This window comes from Salmo trutta, unplaced genomic scaffold, assembly GCF_901001165.1.
Source record: "Salmo trutta unplaced genomic scaffold, fSalTru1.1, whole genome shotgun sequence".
In the NCBI taxonomy this organism is placed as follows: domain Eukaryota; kingdom Metazoa; phylum Chordata; class Actinopteri; order Salmoniformes; family Salmonidae; genus Salmo; species Salmo trutta.
In genome coordinates, this window is record NW_021822406.1 from 569,085 (window position 1) to 582,500 (window position 13,416).

The following is a 13,416-nucleotide window of genomic DNA, read 5'->3' on the forward strand; positions in this document are numbered from 1 at the left end:
GAATCTGCAGCCTCTTCCTTTTGATTAGAATTTCCTCAGCAGTTGTAATTTACACCTCGATTAGCCTGATATGTTGTAATCTACGCCTCAAATAGCCTGATATGATGTAATCTACACCTCAACTAGCCTGATATGTTGTAATCTACGCCTCAATTAGCCTGATATGATGTAATCTACACCATTATTTAGGTTGTTTGATCTGATTGAATGGTGCCCTAAATGTCAGAATGACTAACCAGTGAGCCTATCATTATGGATTGGTGTCACGAGAATTTCTAATCCCAATGATGATAATAATCACCATAGCTTTGACCAATTCCCCAGAGGTTGTAAGGCCCTGGTTAATAGAAGAATTTGACAGTCTCGGAATTCTGCAAAAGGTTTGTTTTTTATTCAGAGAACGTTCTGAAAATCATACAATGCACATAGCCTTTTATACCTCACATTTGGTTATAACATACACTTTATAACTGCCCCTCTAACTCTGTCCCAATGTTCTACCCATACATTGCTTATCTTATTCTGCAACATGTTCCATAATCTTCTGCAAGGCTAACAGTTTCTCCCCTCCTTCCTGTTATCAGTTTCACAGTAGTCACAAGTTGTCTGTTGACAGTTCCTCTTCTGCTTGAATGTCTCAACTATACTTCTGCTTATTGTCAAATAGTAACATACTGTCTTAGTCTTCCTATGTACACACAGAGAATTATAGTCATAATTCTAATACATTTCACTCTGTTATACAGTTTCAGGGTGGAATACTTTAGTCATTACCTTAAACATATAAATTCCTTTATCAATTGGTGACTAACCAGGGAGTTTATCATTATGGATTGGTGACTAAGCTGAATGTACATATGGTGTTTGACAAAACTTTGATTTTGCATTAATGAGAGAAGTGTTCAACTCCAATGAATGCCTGATGAAAAGGTTCTGAACATAAGATAACACCTGTAAAACCAGCTATGAGTTTAGAAAATAAACCATTTAACATCTGAAAAATGTGTCAAAGTCAATAAACACAAGAACTGTGGGATTCTGATAAACAGACCTGTTTTATTCACCAAACTATAAATGAAAAGACAACAGTCAAAGTTTAAAGGGGAAAAAACATTTTAATTTAAAAAAAAGTTTACAGTAACTTCCACTAGACACCATTCAGTTAGCCTGACTTCAGATCAGTTCATATGAACATGATGAGAACCTACTATACATCAGGGAAGTGTCACAACTTAACCCCTATTCCCTTTATAGTGCACTACGTTTGACCAGAGTCCTGTAAGACTAGGGCTCTAATGCCTAGGGCCATAAGACTCTGGTCAAACATTGTGCAATATATAGTGAAAAGGGTTTAATTTGGGACACTTCAGAGTTTCAGACACCTTATAGCCATAGATCAGGGTAATAGAATATACTGCAGCATCATCTATGTACAAAAACAGATTCACAGAGAACCTGCATCAGAGAGAGAGCCTGCATCACATTAACAGAAAACACAGAATATTTACAAATATCTGAGGTGAGCTCCACTTATTCCAGTGGTTCCATTATACATAAACAAACGATATCCAGCTCAGCTTAAGTATTTAAAATAATTTGACAAAGTATCCCCCAAGAAGGTTAAGTCCAGTTGTAACCTTTAGCTAAATGCTAACAGAGCTAGCATGAGCTAGCATTCTCAGTGGTAGTCTTTAGCTAGATACTAAATGAGCTAGCATGAACTAGAAAACTCAGGTTGTAACCATGAGCTATCATGAGCTAGCAGGGTCTCAGATGGTGGCTGACTCCTGACCAGTCTTCTCCTCTGCCTCCCCTCCTCCCTCCTCCTCTTTATTCTTCCTGTGCTTCTTCTTCTTGTTCTTGTGTTTGTGTTCCTTCCTTCCTTCGGTGGGAGGCTCAGCGTCGGCAGAATGCTTCTTGTGCTTCTTGTGTTTTTTATGTTTCTTGTGTTTCTTCTTCTTCTTCTTGTCCGTCGCGGTGGAGCCGCTGTGGTTGCTAGGGGAGCCGCCGGGGCTCTGGGAGGCGGGGCTCTGGGTGTTGTGGGAGGGGCTATGGCTCAGGCCACTGCCTCTCTCCCCGTCTGACCCCTCCCCTTCACTGTAGTCGGGGACGAAGGCTGCCTCGTCCGTCTCTCTACCCAGGTCAGAACACAGACGCTGTCGCCTTGGCTCTGGCCCCGTCCCTCGACTCTCCTCCCTCCCTACCCCTCCTCTTCCTTCCTCCTTCACCCCTCTGGATTCGGTCTTAGCTGGTTTTCTAAAGTTCACCTGTCCCTTTTTAAGCCCTCTGCCTTCCTCCCTCCTTCTAGTCCCCTCCTCCCTCCCTCTCTTCCCCTCTGTGTTGGCTGTTTTAGAGACACTACCCTGCATCTCCCTGCCTTGGCCACTAGGTGGTGCTGGTGAGACTTCTCTCCTCAGAGCGTCTCTGGGCATGGAGGAGGAAACCGCCAACGCCCCGTTCTCCCTGGACCCTGAGTGCTGCTCCTCTTCCTCCTCCTCCTCTCTCTCCCACTTGGACCGGGGTGGTGGCTGGATGAGGACTCCTCCGGTCCCACGGTCCCTCTCCCTGCCTGGGCTGGGGAACTGGACGGGACTGGGTCTCCTCTGGGTCTGGAGGTCCCGGGGTTTAGACACAGCACCCTGGCTCTGGCCCGGCTCAGACCTCTCCTCTACAGCCCTGCTGCTGCTGGAACACACAATACACAGATCCAAAATCAGGTGTTAGAGAGAACATCAACTAGGAAGCATTATAACCATGTTATATACACAGATCTAGGATCAGGGGTTAGCGACATCAACTGGGAAACCATTATATAACCAATGTTCCCTCTAATTTGTTTCGGCACTGAGCAAATTTCAGGTCTGCTGAGAGCAAACTTGAATGTTGTGTAAACACTGTGCAACTTCCGGCACCTGTTTACCGTGAGGGCCCTGCCCGTTTACCGTGAGGGCCCTGCCCGTTTACCGTGAGGGCCCTGCCCGTTTACCGTGAGGGCCCTGCCCGTTTACCGTGAGGGCCCTGCCCGTTTACCGTGAGGGCCCTGCCCGTTTACCGTGAAGGCTGTACCTGCTTTAAGTTCCAGTTTTAACAATGGACAAGTAGGCTACTGTGGTTATTTTTGTTCAGTGAATGGCACAGATCCATATATTGCAATGGCTATTTGCATATAGGCCTACTGCAGCTCTGATTGGTTGTGTTGCACCGGTCTGTGCAGAATATTCGATCACAATTCTCACTACAGTAAAAAACTCTAGAACGTTGAGCGAAGTCCTAACAGTCTGGTCGTTGTTAACTAAAGGAGAAAACTCCAGAACGTTGAGCCAAGTCCTAACAGTCTGGTCGTTGTTAACTAAAGGAGAAAACTCTAGAACGTTGAGCGAAGTCCTAACAGTCTGGTCGTTGTTAACTAAAGGAGAAATCTCTAGAACGTTGAGCGAAGTCCTAACAGTCTGGTCGTTGTTAACTAAAGGAGAAAACTCTAGAACGTTGAGCGAAGTCCTAACAGTCTGGTCGTTGTTAACTAAAGGAGAAAACTCTAGAACGTTGAGCGAAGTCCTAACAGTCTGGTCGTTGTTAACTACAGTAGAAAACTCTAGAACGTTGAGCGAAGTCCTAACAGTCTGGTCGTTGTTAACTACAGTAGAAAACTCTAGAACGTTGAGCGAAGTCCTAACAGTCTGGTCGTTGTTAACTAAAGGAGAAAACTCTAGAACGTTGAGCGAAGTCCTAACAGTCTGGTCGTTGTTAACTAAAGGAGAAAACTCTAGAACGTTGAGCGAAGTCCTAACAGTCTGGTCGTTGTTAACTAAAGGAGAAAACTCTAGAACGTTGAGCCAAGTCCTAACAGTCTGGTCGTTGTTAACTAAAGGAGAAAACTCTAGAACGTTGAGCCAAGTCCTAACAGTCTGGTCGTTGTTAACTAAAGGAGAAAACTCTAGAAACGTTGAGCGAAGTCCTAACAGTCTGGTCGTTGTTAACTAAAGGAGAAAACTCTAGAACGTTGAGCGAAGTCCTAACAGTCTGGTCGTTGTTAACTAAAGGAGAAAACTCTAGAACGTTGAGCAAAGTCCTAACAGTCCGGTCGTTGTTAACCTGTTTGGGGTAGGGGGCAGTATTGAGAATTTTGGAAAAAATATGTTCCCATTTTTAACTGCCTCCTACACCAACTCAGAAGCTAGAATATGCATATTATTGTTCAGGTTTGGATAGAAAACACTCAATTTTCTAAAACTGTTTGAATGGTGTCTGTGAGTATAACAGAACTCCTATGGCAGGCAAAAACCTGACAAGGTTTCAAGCAGGAAGTACCCTGTCTGACAAGGAGTCGTGCGTCTTGCATCTTTTTATTGAAAAGTAAGGATCTTAGCTGTAACGTGACAATTCCCAGGGCTCCAATAGGCTCTCAGAGCCCGCGAAATAACTGAAGGTTTACGAGGGAGCCTCAGGTTGAAACAGATTATCGCCTTTTGTAAGTGGATGCTCAGAGGACCTTTGAATGATGCGCGTGCATGAGTCGCTCCCGAGGAGAAATTTTATTCGGCTGTTTAGGCTCAATGCATACTCCCGGTCGGAATATTATCACTTCTCTACGACATAAATGGCATAAAAATTGGTTTTAAACAGCGGTTGACATGCTTCGAAGTACGGTAATGGAATATTTAGACATTTTTGACACGCCAATGCGCCATGCGCGAGACCGTGAAGAAGCATTCTAGAACTCACGAACAAAACGTCGCTGTTTGGATATAACGATGGATTATTTGGGACCAAACCAACATTTGTTATTGAAGTAGAAGTCCTGGCAGTGTATTCTGATGAAGAACAAGCAAGGTAAGAACATTTTTCTTATAGGAAATGTGATTTTGGTGGATGCTGACCTGGGTGGGTATCTAAATAGCTAGCCCTGTAATGCCGGGCTATGTACTTAGATTATTGCAAAATGTGCTTCATCCGAAAAGCTATTTTAAAATCGTACATATCGAGTGCATAGAGGAGTAATGTATCTATAATTCTTAAAATAATTGTTATGCTTTTTGTGAACGTTTATCGTGAGTAATTTAGCAAACTGTTAGTAAATTCAACGGAAGTTTGCCGGGGGTTATGCGTTTTCTGAACGTCACATGCTAATGCAAAAAGCTGTTTTTTGATATAAATATGAACTTGATTGAACAGACATGCATGTATTGTATAACACAATGTCCTAGGTGTGTCATCTGATGAAGATCATCAAAGGTTAGTGCTGCATTTAGCTGTGGTTTGGGTTTGTGTGACATTATATGCTAGCTTGAAAAATGGCTGTCTGATTTTTTCTGGCTGGGCACTCTGCTGACATAATCTAATGTTTTGCTTTCGTTGTAAAGCCTTTTTGAAATCGGACAGTGGGGTTAGATTAACGAGATTCTTGTCTTTAAATAGCTGTAAAATAGTCATATGTTTGAGAAATTGAAGTAATAGTATTTCTAACGATTCAAAAATCGCGCCACTGGAATTTCAGTAGCTGTTACGTAGGTGGGACGAAATCGTCCCACATACCCCAGAGAGGTTAACTAAAGGAGAAAACTCTAGAACGTTGAGCGAAGTCCTAACAGTCTGGTCGTTGTTAACTAAAGGAGAAAACTCTAGAACGTTGAGCGAAGTTCTAACAGTCTGGTCGTTGTTAACTAAAGGAGAAAACTCTAGAACGTTGAGCCAAGTCCTAACAGTCTGGTCGTTGTTAACTAAAGGAGAAAACTAGAACGTTGAGCGAAGTCCTAACAGTCTGGTCGTTGTTAACTAAAGGAGAAAACTAGAACGTTGAGCGAAGTCCTAACAGTCTGGTCGTTGTTAACTAAAGGAGAAAACTCTAGAACGTTGAGCGAAGTCCTAACAGTCTGGTCGTTGTTAACTAAAGGAGAAAACTCTAGAACGTTGAGCGAAGTCCTAACAGTCTGGTCGTTGTTAACTAAAGGAGAAAACTCTAGAACGTTGAGCGAAGTCCTAACAGTCTGGTCGTTGTTAACTAAAGGAGAAAACTAGAACGTTGAGCGAAGTCCTAACAGTCTGGTCGTTGTTAACTAAAGGAGAAAACTCTAGAACGTTGAGCGAAGTCCTAACAGTCTGGTCGTTGTTAACTAAAGGAGAAAACTCTAGAACGTTGAGCGAAGTCCTAACAGTCTGGTCGTTGTTAACTAAAGGAGAAAACTCTAGAACGTTGAGCGAAGTCCTAACAGTCTGGTCGTTGTTAACTAAAGGAGAAAACTCTAGAACGTTGAGCGAAGTCCTAACAGTCTGGTCGTTGTTAACTAAAGGAGAAAACTAGAACGTTGAGCGAAGTCCTAACAGTCTGGTCGTTGTTAACTAAAGGAGAAAACTCTAGAACGTTGAGCGAAGTCCTAACAGTCTGGTCGTTGTTAACTAAAGGAGAAAACTCTAGACCGTTGAGCGAAGTCCTAACAGTCTGGTCGTTGTTAACTAAAGGAGAAAACTCTAGAACGTTGAGCGAAGTCCTAACAGTCTGGTCGTTGTTAACTAAAGGAGAAAACTCTAGAACGTTGAGCGAAGTCCTAACAGTCTGGTCGTTGTTAACTAAAGGAGAAAACTCTAGAACGTTGAGCGAAGTCCTAACAGTCTGGTCGTTGTTAACTAAAGGAGAAAACTCTAGAACGTTGAGCGAAGTCCTAACAGTCTGGTCGTTGTTAACTAAAGGAGAAAACTCTAGAACGTTGAGCGAAGTCCTAACAGTCTGGTCGTTGTTAACTAAAGGAGAAAACTCTAGAACGTTGAGCGAAGTCCTAACAGTCTGGTCGTTGTTAACTAAAGGAGAAAACTCTAGAACGTTGAGCGAAGTCCTAACAGTCTGGTCGTTGTTAACTAAAGGAGAAAACTCTAGAACGTTGAGCGAAGTCCTAACAGTCTGGTCGTTGTTAACTAAAGGAGAAAACTCTAGAACGTTGAGCGAAGTCCTAACAGTCTGGTCGTTGTTAACTAAAGGAGAAAACTAGAACGTTGAGCGAAGTCCTAACAGTCTGGTCGTTGTTAACTAAAGGAGAAAACTCTAGAACGTTGAGCGAAGTCCTAACAGTCTGGTCGTTGTTAACTAAAGGAGAAAACTCTAGAACGTTGAGCGAAGTTCTAACAGTCTGGTCGTTGTTAACTAAAGGAGAAAACTAGAACGTTGAGCGAAGTCCTAACAGTCTGGTCGTTGTTAACTAAAGGAGAAAACTCTAGAACGTTGATGATGATGATTGATCAACAACACGGGTTAATAAAGAACCGTTGGAAGGTCAGAGGTTGAAAGGGCAACTCACCCAGTTGAAGTGACAGAGTGGTCTGATGAGTGGTGGACCGTGGGCTCAGAACTCTTTCTGCTGATCTTTCTGGTCTTCCCAGAACCCTCCTTCACCACTGCTGCTCTGTCTTCAGCTACAGTCTCTCTCTGGGTCCCTGCAGCTCTCTCTCCTGTAGAGGCAGGTCTGTCTACGGAGGACGAGGCCTTCTCTCTTCTCTCTCCTTTCTGTTCCCTGGTGGCTGACCTCTCCCGGGATGATGACCTGTCTGTCTTGGCTGATGCTGGCCTCTCTCTCTCCTTGGAGCTCTCAGCTGGTCTCTCCCTCTCAGTGGGCGGAGTGTACTCGCTCTCTGTTCTCTCCCTGGTGACATCAGGTTTCTTAACGATGGCCGAGCGTTCCGCGATGGTCATGCGGTCTAGAGAGACCGACCTTCCTCCTCCTCCACCTTCTCCTCTCTCTGGCAAACGTTCCCCTGACGACGGCCTCTCTGACCTAACAGACCTGACCTCTGACCTCTCGCCAGACGACCTCCGCTCCACCATCACCGCCACCCTCTCCATCCCTCCATCTCTCTCTGCTCCTCCTCTCTCAGGAGCAGCAGGTCTCTCTCCAGTAGAGGTAATAGTAGTAGTGGTGATATTAGTAGCTGGAGCTGGTCTCTCCTCTGGGCGGGACATACTGCTGTTCCTCCCCAGGTCTCTGTTCAGTTTGATTCTCCTCTGGGGGAAGGGTTTGACCTGCAGACCCATGAGAGGCCAGATAGACCCCCTGTCACTCTCTCTTCTGCCTGCCTCAGAGCTCCCTGGGGTGGGCAGCAGCCCGTCGCCTCTCCCCTCTCTCCCCAGGTCCATGGAGGAACCAGGCCCAGGGATGGAGATGGAGATGGGATGGAAACGGTCTAGCCTCCCTGTCTGTGAGGTACCAGGGATGGGGAGCAGACCCTCTCCTCTACCCGTCTCTCTGCATGCCAGGTTCAGGAGGAGGGGAGGCTTGGCTGGAAGTCCTCTCTGGAGGTACGGACCCTCGGCCCGGCGGAGCTTAGCCGGGGGGCCCCCCATCCCTCTGTCCATCCCCCTCCCCCTTTCCCTCTCCTCCACTCTCCTCCTCTTCTCTGCTGGGGAGGGAGGTGTAGGCTGGAGGGGGCGACCAGGGGGGCGTACCCCGACACTGTGAATGGGATCTCTCCTTCCCCCGCGGGCGTCGCCCAGGTGTTTAGGGAGGTCGTGGGGGTGAGGGGGGAGGGGGCGGGGCAGGGGGAGTTTAGCCATACCTCCTCTAACAGCAGGGGTGCTCCGCCCCCTCTCTCTCTTGATTAGCTCGTCTGGTTTGACCTTCGATGCTTTGGTTGGTTTAGTGGCTGAAGACTCTTTGTTCTTTGAGGCTGTGACCGTCGCCTCTCCTCCTGTCTTTCTCTTAACCTTCTCTCCTTTCACCTTGCCTTCCGTCTTTATTCTCACCTTACCCTTCTCCTTCCTGCTCTTCTCCGATTGGCTGGACGAGGTGGGAGGGGTTTTACCAGACAGCAGCGCTGCCTTATTGGTCGAGACCTTGGTGGAGGTGGGTGGGGCTTTGCTAGGGGTCAGGGTGTGGAGTTCATCCATTGGCTCGTCCCTGACGGGTGTGGCATCACCTCTGTCCAGTGATTGGTTGGCTGAATCCAGCTCCTCCCCGTTCTTCTTCTTCTTCAGTTTCTTCGCTTTCAGAGTTTTAGTTCCGCTCTCTGACGTTTTGGTTCCCCCCTGTGTGCGCTCTTTACTAGTGTCCCCCTGTGTGCGCTCCTTATTTCCATCCCCCCTGGCGGAGGTGGAGGGTATAGAGGACAAGGCGTGGTGAGTTCTGTGGGGTCCGGGAGGTCCCCCTCTCTCACCTCTCCTCACCCGCCCCTGGGGGGAGTAGTCTCTGGGTGGAGGGGTGAGGCGGTCCCTCTCTCTGCTGCCCCGGCCACCGCGGTGGTGCACTGAGGCATGCTGGGTACTGTAGTCTTTGTAGTACTTGTTGTACCAGTCCCTGTACTCTTTCTCCCACTGTCTGTAGCTGTCTCTCTCCCAGCGCTCCCTGCCCCCGGGAGACAGGTCAGGTCCACCTTTATGCTCGTAAGGGGGCGGCTCTCGAGGGGGGGGCTTATGGTGACCTCTAACCCCTCCTGGACTCCTGCTCCTCCTGTAGCCCCCCGGGGAGCGAGACCTGGGCCGATACCCCCCTCCTCCTTCAGCTCCGTCTCCTCCTTCCCAGCCCCCCCCACCACCACCACCACCACCACCACCACCACCTCGGTAAGGCGGAGGGGAGCGAGGAGAGCCGGAGCGACGGTAGCCGTAGGAACGGGAGCGTGAGCGGGACCGTGGCGAGCGGCCGTAGGAGCGGCTGCGTCCTCCCCGGCCTCCGTTGCGTCTGGAGAAGGGGGAGCGTCCGTAAGACCTGGAACGTGAGCGGGAGCGGCTGGGGGTGTACGAGTAAGACCTGGAGCGGGAGCGAGGAGAACGTGATCGGGAGTAGGGGGAACGGCTGAATGGAGAACGACTGTAGGAACGAGACCTGGTGAGGAATGGGAGAAAAAAAAAGTTGATGTCTGATTACTCTACACAATTCATATCATCTCTGTCCTAGATATCAGAGAATATATCTCAATGAACAGTTCAAGAGGTTTAATCCAGAAATATGTCTCATCAGATGTCATTCTGTGTGTTACCTGGAGTAGGAGCGTCTCCGTCTCTTGGGAGCAGGTCTGTATTCCATCAGCTCTTTGGCAAAGTCTTTAGTGAACTCATCCAGCTTGGACGTTACCCTGGTAACCCAGAGAGGCAGAACTGGTCACATCCCATAATACGTGTCTGAAGGAAACCTTTGAACAGGTCAATCTCTCTCTAAGCCACAGAATGCAAGGATTTAGGATACTAGCCCGGGGTAACATTCCGCACCACTAGCCCGGGGTAACATTCCCCGCCATTAGCCCGGGGTAACATTCCCCACCACTAGCCCCGGGGTAACATTCCGCACCACTAGCCCGGGGTAACATTCCCCGCCACTAGCCCGGGGTAACATTCCCCGCCACTAGCCCGGGGTAACATTCCCCGCCACTAGCCCGGGGTAACATTCCCCACCACTAGCCCGGGGTAACATTCCCCACCACTAGCCCGGGGTAACATTCCCCACCACTAGCCCGGGGTAACATTCCCCACCACTAGCCCGGGGTAACATTCCCCACCACTAGCCCGGGGTAACATTCCCCACCACTAGCCCGGGGTAACATTCCCCACTACTAGCCCAGGGTAACATTCCCCACTACTAGCCCGGGGTAACATTCCCCGCCACTAGCCCGGGGTAACATTCCCCACCACTAGCCCGGGGTAACATTCCCCACCACTAGCCCGGGGTAACATTCCCCACTACTAGCCCGGGGTAACATTCCCCATCATTAGCCCCGGGGTAACATTCCCCACTACTAGCCCCGGGTAACATTCCCCACTACTAGCCCCGGGTAACATTCCCCACTACTAGCCCCGGGGTAACATTCCCCACTACTAGCCCGGGGTAACATTCCCCACTACTAGCCCGGGGTAACATTCCCCACTACTAGCCCGGGGTAACATTCCCCACTACTAGCCCGGGGTAACATTCCCCACTACTAGCCCGGGGTAACATTCCCCACTACTAGCCCGGGGTAACATTCCCCACTACTAGCCCGGGGTAACATTCCCCACTACTAGCCCGGGGTAACATTCCCCACTACTAACCCCGGGGTAACATTCCGCACCACTAGCCCGGGGTAACATTCCCCACTACTAGCCCCGGGGTAACATTCTGCACCACTAGCCCGGGGTAACATTCCCCACTACTAGCCCGGGGTAACATTCCCCACTACTAGCCCGGGGTAACATTCCCCACTACTAGCCCGGGGTAACATTCCCCACTACTAGCCCGGGGTAACATTCCCCACTACTAGCCCGGGGTAACATTCCCCACTACTAGCCCGGGGTAACATTCCCCACTACTAGCCCGGGGTAACATTCCCCACTACTAGCCCGGGGTAACATTCCCCACTACTAGCCCGGGGTAACATTCCCCACTACTAGCCCGGGGTAACATTCCCCACTACTAGCCCGGGTAACATTCCCCACCTACTAGCCCCGGGGTAACATTCCCGCACCACTAGCCCGGGGTAACATTCCCACCTACTAGCCCCGGGGTAACATTCCCCCCTACTAGCCCGGGGTAACATTCCCCACTACTAGCCCGGGGTAACATTCCCCACTACTAGCCCGGGGTAACATTCCCCACTACTAGCCCGGGGTAACATTCCCCACTACTAGCCCGGGTAACATTCCCCACCTACTAGCCCAGGGGTAACATTCCCCACTACTAGCCCAGGGTAACATTCCCCACTACTAGCCCGGGGTAACATTCCCCACTACTAGCCCGGGGTAACATTCCCCACTACTAGCCCCGGGGTAACATTCCCCACTACTAGCCCGGGGTAACATTCCCCACTACTAGCCCGGGGTAACATTCCCCACTACTAGCCCGGGGTAACATTCCCCACTACTAGCCCGGGGTAACATTCCCCACTACTAGCCCGGGGTAACATTCCCCACTACTAGCCCGGCTCTTCGTGGTAACATTCCCCACTACTAGCCCGGGGTAACATTCCCCACTACTAGCCCGGGGTAACATTCCCCACTACTAGCCCGGGGTAACATTCCCCACTACTAGCCCGGGGTAACATTCCCCACTACTACCCCGGGGTAACATTCCCCACTACTAGCCCGGGGTAACATTCTGCACCACTAGCCCCGGGGTAACATTCCCCACTACTAGCCCCGGGGTAACATTCTGCACCACTAGCCCCGGGGTAACATTCCCCACTACTAGCCCGGGGTAACATTCTGCACCACTAGCCCCGGGGTAACATTCCCCACTACTAGCCCGGGGTAACATTCTGCACCACTAGCCCGGGGTAACATTCCCCACTACTAGCCCCGGGGTAACATTCTGCACCACTAGCCCGGGGTAACATTCCCCACCACTAGCCCGGGGTAACATTCCCCACCACTAGCCCAGGGTAACATTCTGCACCACTAGCCCGGGGTAACATTCTGCACCACTAGCCCGGGGTAACATTCCCCACTACTATCCCGGGGTAACATTCTGCACCACTAGCCCAGGGTAACATTCCCCACCACTAGCCCGGGGTAACATTCCCCACTACTAGCCCGGGGTAACATTCCCCACTACTAGCCCAGGGTAACATTCCCCACCACTAGCCCGGGGTAACATTCCCCACTACTAGCCCGGGGTAACATTCTGCACCACTAGCCCAGGGTAACATTCCCCACCACTAGCCCGGGGTAACATTCCCCACTACTAGCCCGGGGTAACATTCCCCACTACTAGCCCGGGGTAACATTCTGCACCACTAGCCCGGGGTAACATTCTGCACCACTAGCCCAGGGTAACATTCTGCACCACTAGCCCCGGGTAACATTCTGCACCACTAGCCCCGGGGTAACAATCCCCACTACTACCCCGGGGTAACATTCCCCACCACTAGCCCGGGGTAACATTCTGCACCACTAGCCCGGGGTAACATTCTGCACCACTAGCCCGGGGTAACATTCTGCACCACTAGCCCGGGGTAACATTCTGCACTACTAGCCCGGGGTAACATTCCCCACTACTACCCCGGGGTAACATTCTGCACCACTAGCCCGGGGTAACATTCCCCACCACTAGCCCGGGGTAACATTCTGCACCACTAGCCCGGGGTAACATTCCCCACTACTAGCCCGGGGTAACATTCTGCACCACTACCCCGGGGTAACATTCTGCACCACTAGCCCGGGGTAACATTCCCCACTACTAGCCCGGGGTAACATTCTGCACCACTAGCCCCGGGGTAACATTCCCCACTACTAGCCCAGGGTAACATTCCCCACTACTAGCCCAGGGTAACATTCCCCACTACTAGCCCGGGGTAACATTCTGCACCACTAGCCCCGGGGTAACATTCCCCACTACTAGCCCAGGGTAACATTCCCCACTACTAGCCCCGGGGTAACATTCCCCACTACTAGCCCGGGGTAACATTCTGCACCACTAGCCCCGGGGTAACATTCTGCACCATGCCATGGTGGGTTAGTTTGGCACATCG

At 50.0% G+C, this 13,416-nt stretch overlaps 1 protein-coding gene across 6 annotated transcripts in view; it reads right to left on the bottom strand.

The window, feature by feature from the left end:
* Positions 1–369: 369 nt before the first annotated feature.
* Positions 370–13,416, bottom strand: part of LOC115182210 (E3 ubiquitin-protein ligase RBBP6) — a 34,873-nt gene continuing 21,826 nt past the window's right edge. For 5 of the 6 annotated variants that reach the window (XM_029743831.1, XM_029743830.1, XM_029743828.1 and 2 more), the window contains 3 exons: positions 9,958–10,053; positions 7,287–9,803; positions 370–2,685 (listed from right to left, as the gene is read on the bottom strand). In XM_029743831.1, coding sequence (XP_029599691.1) covers positions 1,770–2,685; positions 7,287–9,803; positions 9,958–10,053 — 3,529 coding nt within the window. In that variant the 3' untranslated portion in view covers positions 370–1,769. The remainder of the gene's footprint in view (positions 2,686–7,286; positions 9,804–9,957; positions 10,054–13,416) is intronic. The other variant, XM_029743829.1, reaches the window with a different exon arrangement.